At 38.4% G+C, this 26,407-nt stretch overlaps 2 protein-coding genes across 7 annotated transcripts in view; one reads left to right on the top strand and one right to left on the bottom strand.

Annotated features, from left to right (window-relative positions):
- LOC125462121 (meiosis regulator and mRNA stability factor 1) overlaps nucleotides 1–20,298 on the top strand; it is a 57,976-nt gene extending 37,678 nt beyond the window's left edge. For 5 of the 6 annotated variants that reach the window (XM_059654189.1, XM_059654184.1, XM_059654188.1 and 2 more), the window contains 14 exons: nucleotides 504–740; nucleotides 1,020–1,139; nucleotides 2,652–2,827; nucleotides 4,950–5,170; nucleotides 6,227–6,369; nucleotides 7,378–7,511; nucleotides 8,757–8,959; nucleotides 9,716–9,943; nucleotides 10,034–10,264; nucleotides 11,913–12,125; nucleotides 13,639–13,699; nucleotides 15,193–15,336; nucleotides 16,199–16,369; nucleotides 18,047–20,298. In XM_059654189.1, coding sequence (XP_059510172.1) covers nucleotides 504–740; nucleotides 1,020–1,139; nucleotides 2,652–2,827; nucleotides 4,950–5,170; nucleotides 6,227–6,369; nucleotides 7,378–7,511; nucleotides 8,757–8,959; nucleotides 9,716–9,943; nucleotides 10,034–10,264; nucleotides 11,913–12,125; nucleotides 13,639–13,699; nucleotides 15,193–15,336; nucleotides 16,199–16,369; nucleotides 18,047–18,282 — 2,518 coding nt within the window. In that variant the 3' untranslated portion in view covers nucleotides 18,283–20,298. The remainder of the gene's footprint in view (nucleotides 1–503; nucleotides 741–1,019; nucleotides 1,140–2,651; nucleotides 2,828–4,949; nucleotides 5,171–6,226; nucleotides 6,370–7,377; nucleotides 7,512–8,756; nucleotides 8,960–9,715; nucleotides 9,944–10,033; nucleotides 10,265–11,912; nucleotides 12,126–13,638; nucleotides 13,700–15,192; nucleotides 15,337–16,198; nucleotides 16,370–18,046) is intronic. The other variant, XM_059654187.1, reaches the window with a different exon arrangement.
- mpv17l (MPV17 mitochondrial membrane protein like) overlaps nucleotides 16,162–26,407 on the bottom strand; it is a 145,285-nt gene continuing 135,039 nt past the window's right edge. The window contains exon 6 of the mRNA XM_059654191.1: nucleotides 16,162–16,448. Coding sequence (XP_059510174.1) covers nucleotides 16,396–16,448 — 53 coding nt within the window. The 3' untranslated portion in view covers nucleotides 16,162–16,395. The remainder of the gene's footprint in view (nucleotides 16,449–26,407) is intronic.

The following is a 26,407-nucleotide window of genomic DNA, read 5'->3' as shown; positions in this document are numbered from 1 at the left end:
AATTTAAAAGTTGAGACTTGTATCCCTATGTTGGTTCAGGAGGTGCCCCTTTATCCTTTTTTGGATTTCTTCTGTTGCATGAAAGAATTAAATTTCATTTCACCTCATTTTTAACTGTTCCATTGTTTCAGTTCAGTTAAATAGCTACAGAATTCAAACACCAGTGTTATACTGTTAAGAATGTTTGCACCTCTTCAGTTTTGGGTGTATAGATGTTAAGTAGCACTTGGATGAAGTCTTCAAAAATGTATTTGTTTGGAAGTTGGGAATTGGTTGAAACTTTGCCCTGACAAATCGACATTTCATCAAGACTTTGAAATGTATTAAATTGTTTGGTAAGTTTTTGTCTCTTTCATTATTAGTATTTTGTCTAATTCAGTATTGATGTTCCAAATGTCAAGCTCATTTTGTTTATACATAATCCCTTGTGGCACTGAAATTGATTTAACATGCTTCAGAAAAAGCTATCACCGTTGAACTAACTTGAATCTACCAACCTCTAGATTTGGACACAAATTGTTTATGTCGGATTTATACAAGTTAACAGACACAGTGGCTATCCGTGACCAAGTGAATGGAAGAATGGTTTGTCTCCTGCCCAGCAGTCAAACTAGGCAGAGCCCGATGGGCTCTGTATTATCATATGATGGTTCATCATCCAACTGCAGCCCAGTTATATTTGAGGAACTGGAGTACCATGAGCCAATCTGCAAACAGCACTGCTCCAATAATGTCTATAAGTAAGTTCACATTTTCATGTTCTATCAACAAGTGTTTACTCTTAATTGGAATATTGAAAATCTTCCTCTTGTTATCTGTAGTATGTTATTTAAGACATTGTTCTCCAAAAGTAATGGAGCTGTTATGAGACCAAATGCTTTGTGTTTGTCTTGCACATATTTTTGCACATCCTGAAGGCAGTTTTTTGTAGGATTCTGCTACTGTGAATTATGGCATTTTTAAAAATATGAATATAAAAGTGTGCCCTTGGATAACATTGTTTTTTTTTCCATTTACAGTGAAAATGAATTTGACCCTGATTCTTACAAAATACCATTTATAATATTGTCCCTAAAAACATTTGCGCCACAGGTACATAGCCTGTTACATACCCATGAGGGCACTGTGCCCCTGCTTAGGTGAGTACTAATATACTTTTTGCATGAACAATGTCTTTGGATTGGAGAGATGGTTTCCAAAATTTCAGTCTGGCCTCGTGACATGCATTAGCTCTTTAAAACTCGTATGCTAATTGACTTCTCTACCAAAAGCCGAAGGCCAAAGTGAACATCTACTTGCTATTGGCTACGTTGCCCACAGTATCAAAAGTGTCCACTAGTGTATTTGTTCTGACAGATTTATTTTGCAACAATCAATCCTTTTTGGTTGAGGGAGTGTGCTGAAAAGGCTACTTGATATGAGCTAGTAAAATCCAGTCCATCCAAGCACAAGCGTTGCCGACTGTAAAGGCATTTCTGTTGGCTGACTGTCTGCAAATGTTGCATTAGTCACAAGTCTTGGACTTAGCATTACGTTGAATATTTTTGCTAGTAATCGTGGACCAGGACTCTTTTTGTAACTAGTTCTGGCTGGGGGGAAAGAATGGAAACTTGATTTATTGAGGAACAATTATCTTGGCTAAAACCCAGGTGTTAACAACTTTGATTCCACCAGTAGCTAAATGTGACTTATTGGAATTGTGCCAATCACATAATACTGGTTATAACTGCAATACCGTTTTTAAGTAATAGTGAAAATAAAAACACAGCATCGTGGATGTTGGAGATCGGAAATAAAAAGTGCCAGAGAAAGCCAGCCTGGCAGTAAAGGGAAAAACTGATTTTAATTTTAATTTATTGAGCCCAAAATGATTCCTTTTTGGATCTATATGCCTTAATTTCTCAGCTGCGGGCTTCCATTGGATTGGGTAATTCTTTTTATGGTCAAAGTACTACAGATAGGCAACTTTCCGGTCAGTCAGCCTTTCAGAATGCATATGTTTAATGTCTGCTATCAGGCAACCAGCAAAAATTTGCGGTCTGATCGGTGTGAATACGTGTTCCATAGCCAGCAAGTTTTGGCTTTGGAACTGAAAACTGAGCTGCTTGCTCAAGATTTGGGGATGCTACCCACAGTTACAAGGCCCTCCTGATGATCTGTATGTGTCTAGTCATAATTGGTGTAATGTCCCAATGAAATATCTGGTAATAACGAAGTGATTCTGGAAGCCCACTGAGTTTCACTGCTTCGTGGTGGATCCTTTTAGCTTACAGTATGTGCAGACCCTATGTAATTCATGTAACAGCCAAGAAAAACTCAAAAATTGGACTGAGAGCCCAGTTAAAGAGGGAACTTCAAATTCCGGTTTTACCTTTTTAGTGATCAAGACTAGTCTAAGATTATACGGGCCTGATTTATAATAGAAAATACATCCATTGAGTTTTTGCAGTAATATTGAAACTAAGCCATTGTAATAACATCACCCCCAGGCCACATTAACCTAAGCCTTAAACATACTTAATTTTGGTTTTCACGTGAACATTTTGGGCCTCCTTGATGTATGTAAATGAGCAGAGTTTTATTTATCCAATTAGACTTTAGATTTATTTTTGATCTTCATTGGAATATATAAACACTTTTTTATCTTATAGCTTTCTGGACTGTTATGCTGCAGAATTTACTGTTTTGAAGATAGTGGAGGAGGGGCAAGGTGGTGTTCCTTTGGAGCACCTCATAACCTGTGTCCCTGGTGTTAACATTGTTACTGCACAGGATGGCATTAAAGTTGTGAAATGGGTGCAGAACAAGCCCCCACCACCTAATGCGGGTAAGTTGACACAATTCTCATTCAAATAGTGCGTGCATTCTGTAATATTTAAAAATGAATGTAATTGCTATGGTTATCCTGACTCTATTTGAACTATAAAGTTAATTTTAGCCCAGTGAGAGCTTTTAAAAGCTGTAGCTGTTAAATCTTTTATGCTTTAATATAATATTGTTAAACAGCTAGTAATTCTGCTATGGCCTTTTAGATAAGGCTGAGTTGGAGTATGGAGGGTAATTGGTTAACGATGTGTATAATTCAGTGCATATTTTTATCATTGTCTTTTCAGTGCACAACCCCACATTACAAATTTGCTCCGTATCTTGATTTTCCAACACACTTGAATGTGAAATCTGAATGATGAGATGGCTGTTAAGTTACACCATAAGAAATAAGAACAGGAGTAGGCTGCCCAACCTCGAGCCAATTCCCCCAATTCAATAGGATTGTGGCCAGTTTGGCATTCCTCGTGCCTGCTTTCCTGTCCTTTCCCCATAACCTTTGCTTGTCCCAAGGATCAATAACTTATCTCTCAGCTTTAAACATACAAGAACTCCGTCCCTACAGCTGTCTGTGGCAAAAGATTTCAGAGAATCCTTGGAAGAAATTGCTCCTCATCTTGGTTTTAAATTGGGACCACTTTAATCTGTGACTGTGCCCTCTAGTCCAAGACTCTTCCAGGCATTTACCCTGTCAGGCCCCTTAAGAATCCTACATGTTTCAATGAGATCACCTGAATTTACAATGAAGAGAGTCCTGTTTAGCCTTTGCACAACAGAGAGCTCCTTTTTACCAGACATCCTAGTGAACTTTCTCTGAACTTTATCTTTTTTAGAATAAGTTGAGGTTCCATATCCTGTTAGTAAAAAATAGGATGTAAGATTGCAGTGCCAAAATTGTGGAACACCTCAGTCCTAGTCAGCAGCTTAAATGCTGCATTCAGTGTAGTCTTAAAAAAAAACAAAAATTACCCCCTGCTTAAGATGGTCTAGCAAAATTCTATTCAATTTTACCCTCGCGGTTAGGCAAAATGAATGATGTAGAAATAAAGAAACATTCAGATTCTAAATTTGAAGGATATGGAAGAGAGCCTTGTGAAAGGCAAGTACAGTTTAAAAGGCAGTTAATCCAGAGCACCTGCTCTTGCAAAAATACAGAATCAAAGGAACACTAGAAAAAAAAAACTGAAGATGCTCTTTGGAAAATCGAGCTATGTTTAATGCCATGATGGATAATGCATTTTTTTCTCTGCTCAAATTGATTACTTTACTTTCACTGTAATGTAAGCATCTTTAGCTGGCCAGTATTTATTGCCTACCCCTTGTTGTCTTTGACAAGGTGTGAGTGAGCTGATAGTTATACTGCAGTGGTTCAAAGTGGTACGTGAGGCTACTTCAGAGGGTGGTTGAGAGAAACCCAGTGTTTTGGGCCTGGAGTCGCATGTAGGTCAGACAAGCTGAGGATGGCACATTTCTTCATAAATAACATTTAATGGACCATATTGGTTTTTCCAACAATTAAATTGTTTCATGGGCATCAGTCTGTTACTTCCAGATTTGTTTTATTAAATTTAATCTTGTCCACCTACTGTGACAGGATTTGAATCCAGGTCCCCAGAACATTAGCCGAGTTTCTGGATTAATAGCCTAACAATAATACTTCTAAGCCATCACCTCCACATTGATCTCACGGCCTAATATCAGACACTAGGGTTTTTATAATGTTTTTTGATTTACAACTGTATAATTTATTTGCTATTTTAAGATGGGCTTATAGCACAGATATCTGGCTAGTTGAAGTTTATCAGCTATCTGGTTTAGAACTCTGTCTTTAGAGGAACTGTTTAAATTCTCATTTTAATTGTTCTCTGATTGTACTATGCCCCTGAATGAGAAATGTCTATTTAGACTATCAAGTGTGTCTCAGAAAAAAGTTTTTAATGAAGTCTGGACTATATGATGCTGCTAGTTTTGTGAAAATTACTTTGATTCTGGTAAAGCTTAAAATTTGTAACTCATTGAAATATTATTTGTGGAATAGCTGATCAAAAGTTGTAATGATTTGATAGTGCAGTGTCTCTTGCATGCAAACTTGAAATGAAAACCCATTCTGTACTTTTCTATAGATCCCTGGTTGCTACGATGTAAAAGTCCTGTAGGAAATCCTCAGCTTATTCAGTTTAGTAGAGAAGTAATTGATCTTCTCAAGAACCAGGCTCACTGTCTCATATGTCAAAATAAGTTTATACCAACCTACCATCACCATTTTGGGAAGCAGTGCAGAGTTTCAGACTATGGCTTTTCCAAACTAGTGGAGTTGCTGGAAGCAGTGCCTCATGTCCTGCAGGTGAGTTTTTAGAGAATGGAAATTAGTTTTAAACATGAACCACAGGTCTAGGCTTGCATGACCAATGTGTATTGTTGTGAAAATGTCAACTAAATTGTGTTTATAAAGTTTTTTTTTCCCCCCTCCCTACAATTTTTGCAAATTTTACATGGGTATTACTGGTTCTAGTTTCTTCTGCATTTGCAAGGAATCTGAGATGTGTGTACAGACAGAAGTTGCTTTTTTTTAAAAATATAACTTGAAATTGAAAATCTTTCTTGAGGTGAGAGTTACCAGTATCCAAAAGTGGAATTGTCAGTTTTAGGTTTTTTTGGTTGAGAACAATTAGTCCAGACCTACATCTCTATTAGGTTTAAGCTTCTATCTGATGTGAATTCCTGCATTCTGTGTTGACAATACACTTTTATATCCAGTGTCATTTTAAATAAATCCTACCACAATCCATAATTGTTGTTCTCCCTCTACCTACCTTGAGATGCTTGTTTTGGCCTTTTCCGTGGAAAACCATTGCAGCTTTTGTTTCGATGCTTCCATAGCATCTTCACTACTGCTTGCTACAGTGATTCTTCTTAACCTCGATTTCTGCCATGCATTATTGTTGTGATGTTGTATTGATCTGCAACTATCAATAGTCTCGTGAGATCTCACTGATTCTGTGAGTTTGCACAAATGCTTGAACCAGTGTACTGTCAGATGAAATAAATCTCTGTTATTGGCACTTGTGTCTTATCTTCTAAGAAAATATATTTGATAATCAAGTAATTGGGTTATTTGTTTGAAAATGCCACCAATGAAAAAAAGTGCATATGTTGTAACCTCCTAAATCTGGACATTGTCACCTGATTTTAAACGAAAGTAATTGCAGTGCGATATCATAAAAATCCTTTGTTTTTGATAAAGTTGTGCATTTTGTTTATAAGAAAAAGCTTACGAAAACTCATATGTTTACTACATAGAATCATACTCCTTACAGCTTGCCATTGAAAGTTAGGAATTTTCAGGTCTGTCCTCTTGTATGTTGACAACTGCAATCTGAATGATTTACCCATATTATAGATCCTTGGTTTGGGCACAAAACGCCTACTTACATTAACGCATCGAGCACAAGTAAAACGTTTTACCCAAGATCTACTTAAACTTCTCAAATCTCAAGCCAGTAAACAGGTTTTCATAAGAGAATTCGGACAAGCATATCATTGGTAAGTATGATCCTTAAATTCTGTTTAGTTATAGAAACTTAGTTTCTTTTAAGGAATGGATATTTCTTACTTTGGCATCTGGAATCTGCAGCTTTCTGCCCCAGTTTAGCTGGATAATCCTCTGCATCGTAACGAGGCATTCATTACTTAAGACCTTCTCCCAGCTCTTGGAGTATGCTGCATTTTGCAGGTCGGTATTCTGGGCCCACTCTGAAATTCTTGTCAATGTAAAACCTGTTGACTAGCACTGGTGCCTAGAATTAGTCATCTTTTCCTGTGCATACTAATTCCAGACTATAAGCATCCTCTTTTACTTTATATGAAGGTCAGCTGAAACATTAATCTAATTTTTAGAGGCTATTTGTAGAGATGGCATTAACCTGAGTTTACAAACTTGGCGTGTGAAAAAGGAGGGAGTCTTACAGCACTGTGATTCTGGCACATTAGCCTGAGATTTGCGATATTTTAGAGAAACTAGCAAATCCATTTAGCAGATGTATATATTGAGCCACACTACAACGGGAGGTGATGGCCTTGTGGTATTATTGCGGGACTGTTAAACCAGAGACCCAGGTAATGTTCTGGGGACCTGGGTTCAAATCCCACCATGGCAGATGGTGAAATTTGAATTCAGAATCTAATGAAGACCATGAATCCATGGTCGTTTGTCAGAAAAACCCATCTGGTTCACTAATGTCCTTTTAGGAAGAGGAACTGCCATCCTTACCTGATCTGGCCGACATGTGACTCCAGACTCTCACTAATGCGATTAACTCTGAATTGCCCTCTGCCCATCCCTAATAGCACAATAATGCTGCCTAGCCAGTGACATCCTCATGCCATTAATGAACAAAGAAAAATAACACATTTTTGTGTGTAGAAGTTAGTAACTTGGAGCAATCGAGTATACGGTTTTTCATAAATTATAGTGCATAATCAAGAAACAGTGAGCAAGTTTGGATGTCAAAGCCATTTTGGATTCAGTTTTCTGCATCTTAATTCTGTTAGGTGTTTTTCGAAGGACTGGAATGTCACAGACTATGGTGTATGTGAACTGGCAGATCTTCTTTCAGAAATACCGGACACTACAATTTGTGTTTCACAACAGGATGATGATACTGTGATTTCCATCCCTAAGCGAGGTGCTTTTTCTTTTTAAATTGATCTGTTGTATTCATTTTCTTTATTTTAAAAAAAACTATGCCAAAGTTCCTGTTAACTCAGCTGCTGCACCAGCTTGTTTGTGCATGCAAAATGCACTGATAAGCAAGTCTCTGGCCACTTTTGGTTCCTGTGAGATTTATTTTTCTTAAAGTGACAAGGGCAGTGTGTGTGAGTGTGATGGCGTTTTTTTACATGATGAACAATGTCATCTACCCTAAGTGCAGCATGGTCGCTCGATAGCACTGCAACCTCACAGCACCAGGGGCCCCGGGTTTGATTCCACCATTGGGCGACTGTCTGTGTGGAGTCTGCATATTCTCCCTGTGTCTGAGTGGGGTTCCTCCAGGTGCTCCAATTTCCTCCCACAGTCCAAAAATACACAGACAAGGTGGATTGGCCATGCTAAATTGTCCACTGTGTCTAGACATGTGCAGACTAATGGCTTGACTGTGGGAAGTGCAGGGATAGGATAGGGGATATTGGTCTGAATGGGATACTCTTAAGAGGATTGGTGTGATTTTTGATGGGCCGAGTGGCCTGCTTCCACACCATAGGGATTCTGAATCTGTTGTCAGCGGTCTATGTAATGTGTATATGCACACTTGCTATTACAATTCCCCGAATTGTTGGGATTTACCATCATTCCCAGTTGCTGTAATGCTGCGAATCAGCCACATTTGATCTAAGCCAGACTGGATAGAGGTGGCATTTTCCATTCATTGAAGAAAATTCATAAATTTATTTTGGATTTATAACCATCCAAAAAGCTCCTCTGTTTTATAATGGGTTTGCAACAGGCTTGGGTGAGATTTTCGATCTACAATTCCTGGTTTCTCCGTCCAGTAGTAGTCTAACTAAGCAACCATTCACGCAAACAGTTTCAAACATTCACTGTGAACATTGCGATTGGGAATCTGAGTAAACAAATGTTTATGGCTCGGACTAAGTGTTGGTGTTGTCAAGCAAATTTTGAAATTTCCTTATTTCACAATTGTGTATGCTTTTTATTTAAAAAAAGACAAATTTTTAAAAACTGCTTCATCAGTTGGCCAGGCATAAAGTTCAGGTCATTGACCAATATTTCTAAAACTGTTCTGGCCTATAAATCTTTAAATTGTAATTTTGCTTTAATATGGTACTAAACTTAACATGAGTAACTTGGTCTGCTTTTAAAAATTGCAAATTATGTTCACTCTTTGAAAATTATTTGAATTTTAACCTAGAACGCACTCCAGAAGAAATAGAGAGGACAAGACAATTTGCAAAAGAGGTTGTGGATTTATTGCGGCATCAATCTCATTGCCGTATGCCCTTCAATAAATTTATACCTGCTTATCACCATCACTTTGGACGTCAATGCAAGCTCACTTACTACGGATTTAACAAACTCATGGAACTGTTTGAAGCTATACCTGATGTGTTGCAGGTGAGTGTAAGCCCCTGTGAATTTGGCTAACTACAGGAAGTGAGGAATAGAGCGGTATCCAAGCAAATGGTTTCTGGAAACGCAAACCCCCTCATTGCTGGTTGACTAACATTCCAGTTTTAATTTTAATCTTTCTGATTGATCATTTATCTGTATCCAGTGTTAGAAAATTAGTCCATAAATTTAGTATTGTCACTTTATTGAGCACAGCATTCCTGAAAGGAATGTGTGGTGTTGAAATTTAAGCACGTGGTACAGAATTTGGTAGGTTAAATGTAATACTGTAAACTAAGTAGAATTAGTATGTATATTTTTGACTGATCAGTGAAATGTAAAATGCAAAAAATGCTTTCCTTCAATTAATTTTTGGAAACGTTTATATTTAATGCTGAAATGTTCAATGTTGAATCTCTCTCACATTGAATTAGATATGCTCTGTCTACAGTCATGAGGCTACATACGTATGTTATGTTATTTTCAAGTTTTTAAATGATGTACTAATTGGTGGTTAAGTGGGAAATGTTAATTTTAAATGGTGGTTTAACAAGCTACGCTAATATTGGAGTCATTTTCTCTAACCAATGTGAAGGGTTTGAGAATTTCCACCTAGTATACCCCTCAAACAAAATATTGATTTGGCAGAATTAGATTATAGTGAGTAGTTTATTACGCGTTATGGTTCTTTGAGAAGACACTTCACATTTTGTGAGCTTTCAGATGTTTATAGAGCTATGTTGCAAATAATGTTGTCCACAGGTCCTGGAATGTGGAGAGGAGAAGTTCCTTGTTTTAACTGAAAACGAGCAAATTAAAGCACTGACAGCCCAGCTTGTTAAATTGCTAAGATCACAAAAGGACAATTGTATGACACTTTCTGATTTCCTTCTGGAATATAACAATACATATGGATATACTCTGCGCCTGCAAGATTATGATGTCAATACTGTTGCAGAGCTTATGCAGAAACTCTGCCATGTTGCAAAGGTATGTTGTATAGTTACTTTGCTGTCCTGCAACTTTTATTCAGACAATTCAGAAGTAAATCTCATTCTTTTTTCTCCACCCCACCACAAGATTTGCAGCACACCAAAAGGTAAACAGCTCCAGTTGATAAATAGAAAGTCCCTTCGTACTGTAACTGCTCAACTTCTTGTGCTGCTGATGTCGCTGGATGATGTCTTGTGCCTCACAGTTGATGATCTTAAAAGGCATTTTGATGCAACCTATGGAAGCCCTCTTGTTCCCTCTGAATATGGTTTCATGTCCTTAACAGAGTTGTTGAAGAGTTTGCCTTATCTGGTTGAGGTACGAATTCTGCAATTCTTTATCTAGCATTATTGTTTATGGTAGCTTATGAAAATTGCTTTTACAGCAAACTTTGTTTTAACTGTTATCTTATTAACCAGTGCACTTGATAAAACTGGCAAAAATTATATACTGAAATACCAGATGTTTTCAATTTTATCACAATTTCCAAGCAGTCAGTTCAAGATGTGTGCGTAGGCTGTCAGCCAGTAACTTCTATTTGAGGCAAAGTTGCATTACTAGTTGAGATTTATGCTGTAAATGAAAAGATGCGTATGCCCCTGCATTATGTTTCCAATACTTAATGTGTGTTTTTACATTTGATAATGCAAACCTCCTTGATCAACTGCACACTCTGGCTCTATAGGTGCTGGTTAATAAAATGCTTGCTGTATTTCATTGCTGGGATTGTATAATCAATCCACTCCCCACCACCACCCCCCACCCCCTGTGAAAATTGCTGCATATTTGCCTCTGACCTTTTTTAGAGCATTCACATAATATAATCTTATTTCCCCCCTGCCAACCCCACCTCCCGATTGCTCCTTGTCTTGAATTGAAGTATGTGTCCTCTTTCACCTTATGCTACAGAATTTTCTAATAGAAATCTCCTTGTATCGGAAGATATTTTGCTTGATTTCACATGTTGGAAGCCAAAGATTTAAAAACGGACAGTATGGGAGTAATTTCTTCCATCTTTAGCAGCTTGTTTAGTTTATTAATTAATACTTTACTAAAGGATTCAAAAATTGTCTTTTTTGCACTGGGAGCTGATTTGGTCTTTAGTCCAGGTCTTTAGGGCTGCTGGATGCGGATGTTTTACATTACAAGGTAGGATCCTCCCTGTAGTGTTCCACACTGCCTTACATTTTACCTTCACTATGTCCTCTCCTGATGTCTATACCAAAATGTACTTGACCTTGAAGCACCAAACTTAATCCCTGGAAGAATCCCATGATTCCATAATATATGTCCTTGTAACAGGTGCAGCAAAGCCTTCCTATCCCAATCACGTGGGACACAGTTTATTGTACTTAAACTGTAGATTAAATGTGCACTGCATTGTTTCAATTTATAGTGCAAAAAGCATTTTATGAACCATGGTACTGCCTCCAACATTGAAATATCAAGATGCGCTCGATCAATAATTCAACACATGCTATTAATCAACATGGTTTTGTTTTTTTAACATCACTTGTATTTTAGTTAATGCAATCAGTCTGAGAAATCCTGGTAGTACTATTACTGTCCTGTTAGTTATGACACCATGGTTACTTGCACAACACTTTGTTTTGAAGGAGAGGGGATATTCAAAATGAGCTCGTTTTTCCAGTTTGAATAGTTACATTAAGATTTTTATATGATCCATGTTATATCCTAATTTAAAATATAAAACAAACCATTTACTACAAATTGTACCACAATAAATTTCGACTCTTTAAGGCCTGTTGTGTGACACTGGAGTTTAAAAATAAAAGTTTATTTGCCCCAATGTTTGCATCCTCCAGGTACTAGAAATTTCACTTTTTGTTTGTGTTTTACTTTATAGTAGGTTGCCATGTTTTCTTAATTTGTGTTGCAGTAACTTGGACAGGATTTAAATGAGAAACTATATTAGTAAACTCTTTGTGGTGTTCATTTGTGGCAGGTATTCACTGATGATACTGGAGAAGAATATGTGAAACTGACAAAAGTCTACCAGTTTGCTAAGAATGTGCGAGCCTTGCTACACACCTATCACTACCAGCAGATTTTTCTGACTGAATTTCCCTCCACTTATCACAAGTACACGGGTGAAGTACTGCAGCCAAAAGTGTATGGCTATTCCAGCATTGAGGATCTTCTCATTGCTATACCACAGGTAAAGCTGTCTGTTCAGTACATGTTATTTGTTAAATTTATGCAATATTTTCTCTATAATTTGGTTCTTTCCACAGATGGCAGTTAATATCCTTGGGCCAGTCTGGTTTACCATATTGTTGTGTGGAACAAATTTGCAGTGACAAAATTCCCATTGACTGTTTTAATGTAAAATGACCCCAAAAGTACATAGGCCTTTACAGTTTTAAATTTGGTGCCTTTTGAAAGTTCTTCTCTTAATGTATTCCCCCTGTCTGTTTTGACATTCAAATCAATAGTTTTCTTATTGTCTTACCCTCTCGGAAGGGAATTTATTTTAAAAATGTTTATATTGGCTTTAGTCACTGAGAATCTTCTACTGATTTTGACCTAGAAGTTAATCAAAATAGAAGTGCTGGACTAATAAAGAATATTCACCTTCAGCTTTCAAAACTGAAAAAACTGAGTACAATCAGTGCGCCACAGTCAGGATTAATGGTGAATATTAACAGTTAAACGCTTCATCTGGGTCCCAATTGTTGTGTATTTACATCTGTAACGTTTGTAATGGCCTATTCTGGAGAATCTTTATGTACTAAACTAGCAAAACATTAGACAGAGGTTAAATTGTACCCTTGGTTTGCATTAAATGTATCCAAAAGTTTGGTCATTGCACCCCATGTTCCCGTCAGATTGCTCTGTTGCTGATTGGGCTCTGCACAGAGAGAACCCATGAGGCGAACTGCAGTTAATCACCCAACATTCTTGCTTTAATTGGCCGGAAAGGCTTGAGTATATACAAATAATATGCCATTTTATTTTAGAAAACTTAGTATATACTGAACAGCCCCTCAAACCCTGAAGAAAATGTGACCGGTTTAATTCTCTCAAAATTCCGTGTTTTTTTTGAAAGCCTGGTTTGATCATGTTAATATTCATGTTATATTTGCTTTGTGCAAAATTTATTTGAATGTAGTTGTATACTTTGTATTTTTCTCATGTCATCGATCCTCACCAGTGGATCTTGAATTCAAACTACTGTCAGACTAATAAGACGACCAAGCAATCTGAGCTAGTATGGCAGAAGCCATTCCTTTATCATCACTGTAGATTTCAGATCATTATGGAATGTCTGATGCTGTAACTTGTTTCATTTTTTTAAAGATCTCTCTGGCATTAGTTCAAATCAAGTATATGTAATGTAATGAAAATATTCTCCCACACTGACTGAAGTGGCACTGTGCAGTTATTAAGTTGAACTTTGCAGAGTGGTCCAGGATCCCTTTCTTTGGTTCCTGGAGATACACGTTTCAGTTTGATAAATTTGGCCAGATAGTTTGCAGAAAACTCTTGTTAATTTGGTGGTTTTGGCTCTTTGTGAGAGTGACCCCATGTGGAAGAATATAAGCATGACTGACATCCAGAAAACGGATTATTACAAGGGACAAAATGTCAACCAGTATTTTAGAGCTTTTTAGCTTTTTTGAGATTTGTGAAGTTTTTAAATTTACAATATTTTCTTTGTTTTTGAACAGGTCATCTGGATAAAAGGACATGGACACAAAAGAATAGTCGTTTTAAAAAATGATATGAAAGGTGTAGTTTAATTTAGAAATCTGTAACCATTGCTTTTTGTTTCTTGCCATTTTTGTATATGTATCTGTAAATTATTTTACTATTACAATAGCTAGAAAGAGAAACTATAAATGCAAATTTTTGGTAAACATTTTTTACTGTCCCACATCTTCACAGCAAAGAAAATTGAATTTCCAACAATGAGGCATTGAGTCTGCACATGGAACTTTGTCTACAGTTTTGGTCCCCTTGAAGAGGCATGCTGTTGTATTGGAGATAGTTCAGAGGAGGTTCAGTAGATTGATTGTAGAGATGAAAGGTTTCACTTAAGAGAATTTGAACAGTTTAGGCAGAGACACTTGAGTTTAGAAGAATGAGAGGCAATCTAATTGCGGTATACAAGATGCTAAAGAGGATTGACAAAATAGATGTAGAGCTGGTGATTGTGGGTCAGTCTAGAACACATTCATAATTCTAGGCTAAGGGGTAGAAGAGAGAAAGCAGAGCTCAAATTATTTGAGTCATTAACCTATGGAATTCACACCTGTGATTATGGTGGATGCCAAGGCATTGAATAAATTTGAGGAGGTAGACACTTTTTAAATTAGTAACAAGTTGAAGAGTTATGGAAAATGGGAATGCAAGTGCAGTGGAGGCTGAGGTGAGAACAGCTATATTTTCGTATTCAGTGGCACAGCAGGATAGAGGGCTGAATACCTACTTCTGCTCCTGGTTCTTCTGTTCATAGTGGCATCAAGTAATTTTATGCAAATCTTATTTGCAATACTTTCTGCCTTTCGTACACAAGTGAAGATGAAATCCAGATATAAAAACTTCTTTCCTGCTGCTTCACTCCTTAATTTAGAGATATTGGAAAGACCTTTTGTCCAGCTGACTCTCAACACTCAACACAAACTCTGAAACTCTCGGTCAATATCAGAAACTGATCTGGACTAGCCATATTAGTGCTATGGCTATAAAAGCAGGTCAGAGGTTAGGAATCCTGCAGTGAGTGATTTTCCCCATAGCCTGGTCACCATCTGCAATACACGTCAGCAGTATGATGGAGTATTCCCCATTTGCCTTTGAGTGCAGCTGCGACAGCACTTGAAGCTCAACACCATCCAGACCCCACAAGCCTGCTTAATTGACACCACGTCCACAAACCTTAATCGTCTTGAACCACCGAGGATTAGCTTAGCTCAGCACCACCTCAGTGGCAACTAGGGATGGGCAATAAATGCTGTCTGAACCAGCAATGTCTGGATTCTGTTAGCCAGTAATTAAAAACTCAAGACCAGAAAAGTAAAACAAAATTGTAGTATTTTTACTGGGCATTTTTAAAAGCTCCCTGATCTAGGTGTGAATTGATAGTAAAAAAAGTTTCGACTTATATACTAACTGCAGTTTCTCATGTTTTTTTTCATCTTTCGTTTCTTTTTCTTTGTCTCCCCATCTCTTCTCCCCACCCCCCACACTTGTGTCAACACCAACAACCCCGCCACCAATCCCAGTACGTAACAGTTCTGCCTGTTGTTCTCCTGCTTGCATGGTTGAAGAATGTGGACAGACGCAAGGAGGCCTAAAACGACCAGTAACTTTGGCTGTGCAGAACTCCAGCAGCAATGAAACAAAGGAGTTAGAAACTGACGGCTCCTGTAAGTAATAGATATCATAAAATACTTAGTCCACTCCAACCCTGCATTAAGACATGCCATCACTTCCAAGTCTCCCTCCACACTAGCTTGGGCATGTATTGCTGTTTCTTCATTGTCACTGGGTTAACATCTTGCGGTGCTCTATCTTTAACAGCATTTTTGGTAGCAAATTCACCAGGCAGATGACAGTTCTAAGATGGTGTCTTGCCACCTAAATTAGGATACCATGTGCCCAGTAAACACCATCCATGGTGTATCATCCATGTTATGAAAGTAAATATTTTTCTAAAAACTCTTGAGCAGTCTGACATACATGCAAAGGGAAGGTTTAATCCATTGCCTTCTCATAGCACTGATTCCAGTGCAAACTGATGTGGCAACTGTAATTTGAGAGCTGGATAATGCTTAAAAATAGCATTCGTCTTACTATGCATAGTCTTGACCAAGATTTTGGGAAGCTTTGAAATAATGAACAGTTTGGAATGCCTGCAGGCCTTCTGTACAAGTGGCAAAATGAGGTGCCTCGGTCACAAACATGAAACTTGGGCACTTTTTTGGGGGGGGTTGTAGTCTCAAGTAAATCTTGTGTCGCAAGTTGGACCTGAATCCTACAAGCCTGCCAAAATCATCAAATTTTAGCAGACCGATGACAGGAATGTGAAAGATTAAAACCATAGGTGTTTAATTTCTTATTCCGTAATGTCTAGTAGTATTTTGCTGTTCATAAATGTAAAGTGTACCTGTTGCTCCAAAATACACGACAGTATTTTGAATTAAAACATTATATGGTGTGAGGGCATTGACTGCTAAATATATTCAGTAATGCACATGCTGTAATATTTTAATCACTCTTAAATCATAGGTTCAAGTCAGACTGAACAAGAGCTTCTTTGTCTTGGTAACCAGTCACCTGTTGACTTGCTGTGTGGACCCGTACCATCATGCTTGCCATCCCCTCAGCTCAGACCAGACCCAGTTGTTCTTCAGAATGCTGATCTTATCCAATTTGAAGAGCAATCACCGAATGTTGCAGGTTGAAAGCAAACTTTTTTTCTCATTTTAAAATGCTGTCAAAGTTCTCCGTATATTAAAACTGTGCATGCACTCAAAACCTGTTAGGATGGGAAGAAGTATAATTTATTAAACAAGTAGCTTAAAAATCTAATTACTTAATATCATACTGCTTCTAAAACTAAGCTGTCTGATCCTAGTCTGTCTGCAAAAAGACTTGCATTAATAAAGCACTTTCATGATCCTGAGACATCCCTAAATGTTTTGCAGCCAGTGAAATTTTTTTTTGAAGTATAGTCACGGTAGTAGTCTTTGTCTGCAATAAGGATCCATAAAACATCAATGAGATGTAATCCAGTTACCTGTTGGCTGAGAAATAACCACTGGTTGGTATACCAAGGGAGATCATTGTGGATTTTTTTTGTCAGCCTGGGGGGCGATGTGATTGTCATCTAATATGTCCTGCAAAAGACAGCCTCTTGGGAAACGTAGCGAAAGTAATTGCTTTGATTCTTGTGCTCAGTTTTCTGAAACATGGACAAAATATTTCTTAGCTTCTTTATTGCTGTTATCTTGCTGTGTTTTATTCTATACTGTCCATCTAAGGCTCCATTCACTTCAGATTCTCTTTATACCTTCTAATGTGTGTGCCTACTTGTAATTCCTTCATTGAAAGCATTTTTAGCTTGCTTTCATTTTGCAGTATCTCAAAACTTCAAGCAAATCACAGATTTCCCAGATCTAACTTACTCTCTCCATTTGCGAGAAGGGAACAATGGGCTAAGTAGTACATACTGGCAAGAATAGGCCACTCAGTCCTTCCAATCTGTTCTGCAATTCGACAAGATCATGGTTGATCTACTGTAATCTCTCAATCTGCAAGCAGCTTTGCAATGTGGCATAGAGGATTTAGATTTATCAGAACAAGGAAACCAAGCAAGTGAAAATCTAAGATAACAAAGTGTGGGGCTGGATGAACACAGCAGGCCAAGCAGCATCTCAGGAGCACAAAAGCTGACGTTTCGGGCCTAGACCCTTCTTCAGAGAGGGGGATGGGGATAGAGTTCTGCAATAAATAGGGAGAGAGGGGGAGGTGGACCGAAGATGGATAGAGGAGAAGATACGTGGGGAGGGGATAGGTCAGTCCAGGGAGGACGGACAGGTCGAGGAGGCGGGATGAGGTTGGTAGGTGGGAAATGGAGGTGCAGCTGAAGGTGGGAGGAGGGGAGTGAAAATCTAATTGTGTGTAACCACAAAGTAGGTAAATGTAATGGGGAATAAAGAACAAAGTGAAGATAATGACTCTGGAATCAATTGCTTCATCTCAAAGCAAGTGATCGTAATCATTGATCAGCAATGCTATTGCCGTTGTGCTGTTAGCCCAAACGAAACATTTTATCTACTTAAGATTTATAAATTAAGCTCATACTTAAGCTGTAGATGTATTAGTTTTGGTTGTCAGTGATCTTGCAAAGAACCTGTTACACAATCCTCTTTACCCCAAAGCAACATCTTAAACATTTTAAAAGTTGATGATGAAGCTGTTGGCTGAAAATTCAGTTGGTTTCAGTTGCGAGAGATGCTTTTTAATGTATTTGAATTAGAATTGTATCTGAAGCTTTTTAATGCCAATTTAGCTTCTAACATGGAATAATCAAGTCTTCAAATGTAATGTAATACTATATAACTTTCTAAACAGACATGTTGATCTTGACAGAGGAGGAGAAAACTGTCCTTCCTGCAGCTATGACTGAAGAGCCTTTTACCAGTGGCAGTATTACCAACCAGATTAAAGACAATCTTCCTACCACGTGTCAACCTGAGGATGAACAAGAAATCGAGTCACCACACCTGGAAGTTACTGCCAGCCCAATCAGGAAGCCTAGAAGTAAAGTGAAGTTAGCAGCAAATTTCTCACTGGCACCCCACGTTTAATATTTAAAAGAATTTAAGAATAAGCTTGTGTACTTCTGTATTTTACTATTTGAAGCACTAAAATGGATTCCAAAGTGCTATATCCAAAGAACTAAATGCTTTTTTATCTTAGCTTTCTTCTTTGCTCTATTTAAAATATTTGAAAAAGCTACAGACATATAGCAAGAAAATTGGGTCTTTGTCTGGAGCTAATTTGGTGTAGTCCATGAACTTCCTTGGCTGTGATTGAGATTCCAAGGTTTATGTAAACTTGTTATAATTTAGAAGTTTGTTGTGTGTGACCAAGGTTTTTGTTTTTAAGAAAATCAAAGAAAGTGGTGTTTTCTTGCGCTAAAAGCCTGTTCATATTATCTCTCCAATTTAAGGTTTCTCAGTAAAAATGCATGATATCTCAGAATCTGAGTTGAGGTTTTGTTGACCCAATACCTACAGAACAGCATTAAGTTTTGTATAATCTAACTGTACATGTGTACTTGAAATGTTCAGCATGTCACTTGAATGGCTTGTAATTATAATCTGCCTTCCAGTTCTGGTTAGCTGTCTGTAGAAAGAACAGATTGCATTCAGTGGTTGTGTTGTTTATAAATGTGCTGTAGTTGAAGAATAGAACTAAGAGCCTCCTGATAATGCAAATTCAATTGGGGTTGTGTTAGCTTCCCATAAGATTCAGGTTATGTTTTTACTGCTAAGTTGGTCTGATCAGTTATCTGCAATCTCGACTTCATGAGTAATATCATAAATTGAATTCACCATTGGCTTTAGCAATCTGCTACACTTGGTGTGTCTCCAAGCTAAAGTGAGTAGCCCCAGTGCAGAAATGGGAGTTCGTTGTGAAATATGCATGTATTGCATAAATCGTAGATCATGGGTCAGATAAGGAAAACTATTTAAAAGCTATCATTTCCACTTGACAGTTAATGGAGCGGATTTTCCCTGTGGAAGTGTGGAAACCTCAAGGTTTTGTTATTAAACCTTGCCCTTTTATAAACCATATTTCATTGGGGAAACAGTGTATATAAACTAACAGTCACAGAGGGTTGTCTTTTAATATGGACTGCTTCTTATTCCATTGTATGTTGAGTGGTTGCACTTGGGAAGTTTTAGGTATCAGTTGGTGACTGGTGCCAGTGCGATGACCTTCAGTAAGGTTGATTTAAAATGTGTGGCAGTCAGCCCATTAGGGCTTTCTGGACAGGACCTGGCTTTTACAATGGATTGTATTTGTCAGGGTACACACTTGCCAGATTACAATAACCTATTTTTTTGAAAAATAAGTTCTCCACTGGTGCCAGAGGTTTGAGTTTTAGTCATAAAAGGTGTAATTGCTGAAATTTTCTTTCTCTACAGAGCACCTGTGACTGTGCAGGTTTATAATGTGAATAAACATTGAAATATTAGCTTTGGAAATGCTGGAAAGTAGCAAAGCTGGGAAAAATTGAACAATTATATAAGATCTGTTCCATGCTAAAACTGGAACTTGTGCTGAAGATTTAGATGGTGTTTAAGATTTGTACATTAGTACATGTGTAGATTTTTTAAAATCTTTACTAAATGGCAACAATTTAGATGCTAAGCTAATGTGCAGTAACTATTGCCAGATACCTTTTTTAGATGCTTGAAACATCAGCAAAGAGGAACAAAAGTATTCTGATTTATTACAAGCCACTCAAGTTACAGTAGGTTTCTGATTTTATGTCTAAAACCCACAGTATGTTAGTGATTGGTCTGAAATGGCAGTTTATATATGCAGATCTGCATAAATTTTTGTGTTGGTAATCTCTAGGCTGACTTGAATAACAGACTTTGTACAACCGATGTAAACTGGTAGAGATGCATTTCTTTGAAGTCTTTGAACATTATTATGTTGACCCAAATATTGGATATATCTGAAAATATGACAAGGGCTCTTATTCTGTTTCCTGTCTGAATTTTCAACAAAAAAAGCTTATCAAATGCTGGCTGCTTTTGTTTGGGACCAAGATTTATTTTGCCATGAATAAAATTTTACAGCAAGCATATTTTCTGTTTTGTCTTTTGATTTAATGTTTTGCATGTTATTCATCAAAGCAGTAGGCAGGAACCTATGACTTAATCCTCTTCCTGTCAAATGTGCAATAATTTAATTTGACTGTCTGATTTATATGTGGCCTCAACTCCTGTCCTGTCGTCTCTGAACCGAGCACCGCATGCACGCACCCACCATGGGAATGCTCAGTGTCCAGCTGCATCTGGGCAAGAGCATTGCTTTAGGCTAGCAGCTTCGAAAGAACATCTCACTCAGTTACATTGATAAACTCCGAAGCCACACTGTTTAGAGACTTTAGCTACAGACAACTTATTCCCTCCATTTTGCATTTTAAATTTTGACTCCCCTGTACAGGACACCTGCTGGGGATCTCTCCAATCTCTGACAAGTCTGTAAAAAGTTCCTGGGCAACAGTTATATATGAATGGGCAGAAATTGTTTCTAACGAAGTGACCGTTTTAGTTTTCATACTAGCAGGGATCAGATTGTGGGGAAAGGCTTTTGACTGGAGTGTGGTGTTCAGTCCTGTGATTTACTGAAAGTTTGTGGATTGAACATCAACTAGCCACAAAACGACATGACCCACAATCACTCGTATCCTTACACACAGATGAGGAAGGACACCACTTTGATTGGGACAACACATCCATCCTAGGACAAGCCAAACAGACATGCACAAGAATTCCTAGAAGCATGGCATTCCAACCGGAACTCCATCAACAAACACATTGATTTGGAGCCAATCTACCATCCGCTGAGAAAAAGAACAGGAAATGACATCACCAACCCAAGGAAACCTAACCAGATAAATAGAAAGCAGGACATAACACCAGCGCTTCATCGGAGGCTCACTGATGCTGTTACCTAGAATGGTGACGAAATGTCTGAATGAAAACTAACCTTCCAGCTCAGTGAGCAAACTCACATCCAGATCCTCAACCTGAGCTACAAATCTTCTCAAAACTTGCTAGTTTGTGGATTATTTGTCTGTCTATTTTGAATGTGGCTTGCACTGTAAAGTGACAAATGACCTGGACTGCATTCATGTCTCAACTTAACCTTTTAAAGAGTTAAACCTATCCAATCAGCATTCCATATTTCCTGTATAGCATGAAACCTCATTTAACTACGTCATAGTAACTAACTTTCCATAGACTTAAACCAGATTTATTGGGCACCACGTTATCCTATTTTGACAGGTTAAATGATTGGGTTAAACTTTTGGCAGTATGCATAGATGGTAAGAAAATTATGAATTTATTCACATTTTGTTTTTGCAGGAAGAGAAAAGCAGTATATTTGGTGAGAGGTTGCAGAATCCTTTGATGTAAAGGGACCTGAATGTCCTGGTACACAATTCTGAATATTGTTATGCAGGTACACCGTGATTAGAAAGGCAAATGAAATGTCAGCATTTGTTGCAATGGGAAATGGAATATGAAAGTTGGGGGGAGTTTTAGCTGTAGCTGTATAGGGTTTTAGTGAAGTCATGCCTGGAGTACTGCCCTTTTTTTAGGCTTACTATGTGCTAAATGTAATGACATTGAAATTGAGAAAATGGATGAGTTGTGAAAAGGCTGAGCATATTTTGCATTGGAGTAGGTGGTGAGGTGACTTGCTTGAAGCACAAGGTCCTGAGAGGGATTAATAGGGTAAAAGGTAAGTTATCCCCTTATGGAGGGAATCAAACTAATGAGTAACTTGAATAGGAGATGTCTATATTTTAAGAACTGATGACAGGTGTTTTTTTTAATTCTCCATCCCCCACACACCCCCAAGGTCTTTTGGCATTCCCTAGAAAGGGGGATCGGTCATTGACTGTTCATGGTTGTTAAGTTTTTGATAAAGAAGCTCTATTGAAGGTGGTTAGGGAGGAGTCTATGTGGGATTGAACATGAGAAAAGTTACTTGATCAGTCCATAATCTTTAGTAAATGGTAAAGCAGGCTCAAGGAGCTGAATGTTTGAGTATGCCTGGTTCAGTCTTAACCAATGTGGCTTGATTTTGTTTGATCATTTTCCCTTAGCTTGGAAATGTATTGCTACCCTTTTAGTATCACTGGATTAAAGTCCTGGAACTCACTCCCATACAGTGTTATGAGTTAACCGGTGCATGTGGACTGCCATGGTTCAAGAAAGCTCACCATTGCAACCTTGAGGCAGTGAGGAGTGGGCAGTTAGATGTCGGCTATTCCCCACATCCTATGAATGAATTTTAAACTGAAGCAGACTCACAACTTAATCTCTAAGTTTTTGGGATGGAACTGGAGCTTTGGAATTGCAAAAAGAGGAAAGGAACTACAGTAATAAGTTGCATTTTAAAGGAACATTATTTAAAGTTGAAATTCAAAGACTGTAGAAAAGGCCAAAAATGTACATCTTAGAATTTCGCTTACTTTGCTGAGAATGAAATAATTAAGTCTGAAGTCTTTTGCAATTTTGATATACCATTTAAAAAATTTGTTTTTATTGGAAATGTTATTAAAAGATATCTTTACAATTCAGATTAAATCTCCACTCAAATAAAAATTCCACTTAAAAAGTTTGTCTGCTTCAAAATAGCAATTACTACACTAGTATAAATTTTCTACATCAGCCATGTTGATGTCTGAAGAGGACTGCCAACATAGACCCAATTAAGTAGAGATAAAACGGTGTGAAGCTGGATGAACGTAGCGGGCCAAGCAGCATCAGAGGAGCAGGAAAGCTGACATTTTGGGTCAAGACCCTTCAGAAAGCATTGACAGTTCCTACTATCTGTGTAATGATTTTAACCCCACTGCAAAACCTCTGCTGCTTGGCCTGCTGTGTTCATCCAGCTTCACACTCTCTTATTTCAGACTGTACCATGATCATATAATGTGTTGTAATGTAGAGAGACTTTAATCTTGACCAGGGCACCATGGAGAACTCCTCTGCTCTTTGAATAATCATGGCATCTTTAATAACTGCCCAATCTGAACAAAGGGGCATAATCTTAATTAAAACCGAGCAGTTCAGGAGGGAAGTCTTCGGGGTGGCTTCATGCAAAGCCGGGGAGAAGTATAGAAAAAGCAACCTCTTGAAGCAGTGGATGTCAGTTCAATCTGTTTTAAATCTGATTGAGATTTCTGTGGAGACCATGTGGGGGAAAACAGTGAAAATACAGCTTAGCTATGATGTCACTGAATGCTGGTATAGGTATATGGGCTGAATGTCCTACTGCACTCCCATGTTCCTGTCATAAATTACATCTCAATTTTTTTCTTTTAAAATCACCTCAGCTGCAAATGAGCAGCCTTTCCAGATAATCTAAGCTTTTATTCAACTTAAAATGTATCATTTTGTGACTGGCCCAATGAGTGGAATATTTAAAGTTTATGGCAAATTCATGATCTAGTTAACAATGTTTTGAAAGGTTTCTTAAATTGTTTTAAAATATTTAACTGATGAGAGCATGTATAAATTTGATATTAACAATTATTTGGTACTTAAGTGATTTATTCACATTCTGCTGTTTGCCGGTAAGTGCAGTACTTTTTACTCCACAGATACAGTTATTGATTTTAATGAGATTCTGCAGAAGGATAGTCTGTTTGAGGGGAAGGAGAGAACACGAGATGCATTATATAGAGACCCACAGCAGAGATTTGATAGACATTATCCTCAAATCAAGTGACAGCTGACTGTGACAGATTACTTTAGATTCCACTCAGGAATCTACTGCCTGTTTATAGTGGGCCAAACGTTCTTGGCAATAAAATATTGCTCAAAAATATTATGGTTGGGTAAGAATTGAGAAGGTGCAGATAACTAATGAAACAGCTTTAGTGAACTGAATTTGAAAACATTTTTTGAGCAGGATTATGCTTCATCAATAAAGTTGCTGAGGAAACATATATTTGAAACGCTCAAAAAGAGATGTATCTAGTGGCAGAGAGCGGGGTCTGTGTGGAGTTTGTTTCTTACAACACTGTGGCAGCGTGGTTGCTACTGATCAGTTTAGATGCCTGCACTACAGAAAGGAAAATCCCATCAGCTGCTAGGGCAGCATGGTAACTCTGGTTAGTGCTGCTGCCTCATAGCTCCAGGGTCCTGGGTTTCAGCAGCAGTGTAAATCAAACAAAGCCCTGAAAAGGCAGTAAATAGCTTTTGCAGCTGGATTATGATTCTTTTTTTAAATGCATTCACGGAATGTGACCCTCTCTGGCTGGGCCAGAATTTATTGCCCATTCCTAGATCCCCATAGGAAGGAGCTGGTGAGCTGCCTTTTTGAACAGCTGCAGTCCCTTTGGAGCAGGGATACCCGCATTGTTGTTCGAGAGGGAGCTCCACGATTTCAACCCAGAGGCTCTAAAGGAACGGTGTTATATTTGTGAAAAGATTTTCTAATCAACCGGCTCAATGATGTTAGGGCACACCTCTGACGCAGATGGGACTTGAGCCCAGACCTCCAGGCTCAGAGAGACAGATACTGCCACTGTGCCATAATAGCTTTCTAAACTGGATAGTGAGCGACTTGGGGAATTTGCAGACAGTGGTATTCCTGTGCATCTGTTTCCTTTGTTGCATAGATGGAAGAGTTCATGGGTTCTGAAGCTTATGTCAAAAGAGCCTTGGTTGATTTCAGCAGCACATATTAGGGATGGTAAACACTGCTGGAACTGAGCGTCGGTGGTGGAGGGAGTTGATGCTTGTGGATGTGGTGCCAATCAAGTGGCTGCTTCATCTCAGATGGTATCAAACTTCTTGAGTGTTGTAGGAGCACATGAGGAGTATTCCATCACTCTCCTGACTTGTACCTTGTAGATGGTGGACAGGCTTTGGGGAGTCAGGAAGTGAGTTTCTCAGCCAGCTTCCTGGTCTTTGAGCTACTCTTGTAGCCATTGTGTTTATTTAAGGTCAATTTAAGAATGAAATGCAGGGAAGCTCTGAGGAGGAATAGAAATAAAAGCTGACACTCAATATCAGGCTGTGCTTGAACTAGAAAGGGTCCGGTATCCTTGTGGGGAGAATTGCTAATGTTAGCTGGGAAGGTTTAAACTAGTTTGGTAGGGGGCCAGGACTCTGAATAAGAGAGGAGCCATTGAGAAGTCAGGGAAAATGCATTAACTATCAAAAGCAGGTTTACTATTCAGGGCAGCCAGGGGCTCAATAAAGGGAAGGAAAAGGCTTCTGGTTTAAAGTGCATTTATTTCAACACATGAGGCCTGACTGGTAAGGCAGATGAGCTGAGAGCATGGACTGGTTCTGGGACTGGGATAGCCATAACAGAAACAGGGCTGAGAGAAGAGCAGGACTGGAGCTCAATGTTTCTGGATACAGAAGCTACAGGCGTGTTGGAATTACAGTTAAGTAAGGAGGAGGAGTTGCCCTTTGGATAACAGTACTTAGTGAGGATATTCTTAAGGGGCCATTAAATTAGGTCATTTGTTTAGAACTTAGAAACAAGAAGGGGATGGCCACTGTGTTGGGACTGTATTATAGACCCCCAAATAGCCAGCAGGTACTAGAGAAGCAGGTCTGTAGACAGATTACAGATATCTACAGAGTAGGATTGGTTGGAGATTTTAATTTCCCCTGTATTTACTGGGCCACCCAAAGTGTAAAAGGTCCAGACAGGGTGTAATTTGTCAAATGTGCCCAAGAAAGTTTCCTAAATCAGTATGTAGAATGCCCTACTAGGGAGGATGCAACACTGGACCACCTCTTAGGAAACAAGGTCAGGCAAGTGACTGAAGTGTCAGTTGGAGAGCACTTTGGGTCCAGAGACCATAACCTTCTTAGTTTTACTGTAGGTATGGAAAAAGCTGGGACAGGTCCACAGGCTAAGATGCTAAACTGGAGGAGGGCCAATTTTGGGGCTATTGGGCAGGATATAGAGAGGTTGATTGGGTGAGTCTGTTTCAGGGAAAAGGAACTACTGGCAAATGGGAGGCTTTTAAAAATGTGGTATCAAGTGTCCCTGTTAGGGTGAAGAGAAAAGCTAGCAGGTTTAGGGATCCCTGGCTGACAAGGGATATTGAGGCTCTGGTCAGGAAAAAGAAAGGGATGGGCAGGAATGGTTGCTGGATCTTCCAGGGTTTAGAACATTTAAAAAGAATAGGGAGGGGGGAAAAAG

This window comes from Stegostoma tigrinum, chromosome 23 (genome assembly GCF_030684315.1).
Source record: "Stegostoma tigrinum isolate sSteTig4 chromosome 23, sSteTig4.hap1, whole genome shotgun sequence".
NCBI classification, from domain to species: domain Eukaryota; kingdom Metazoa; phylum Chordata; class Chondrichthyes; order Orectolobiformes; family Stegostomatidae; genus Stegostoma; species Stegostoma tigrinum.
The sequence above is the reverse complement of the archived record's forward strand: the minus strand, read 5'-3'. Positions and strand labels throughout refer to the sequence as shown.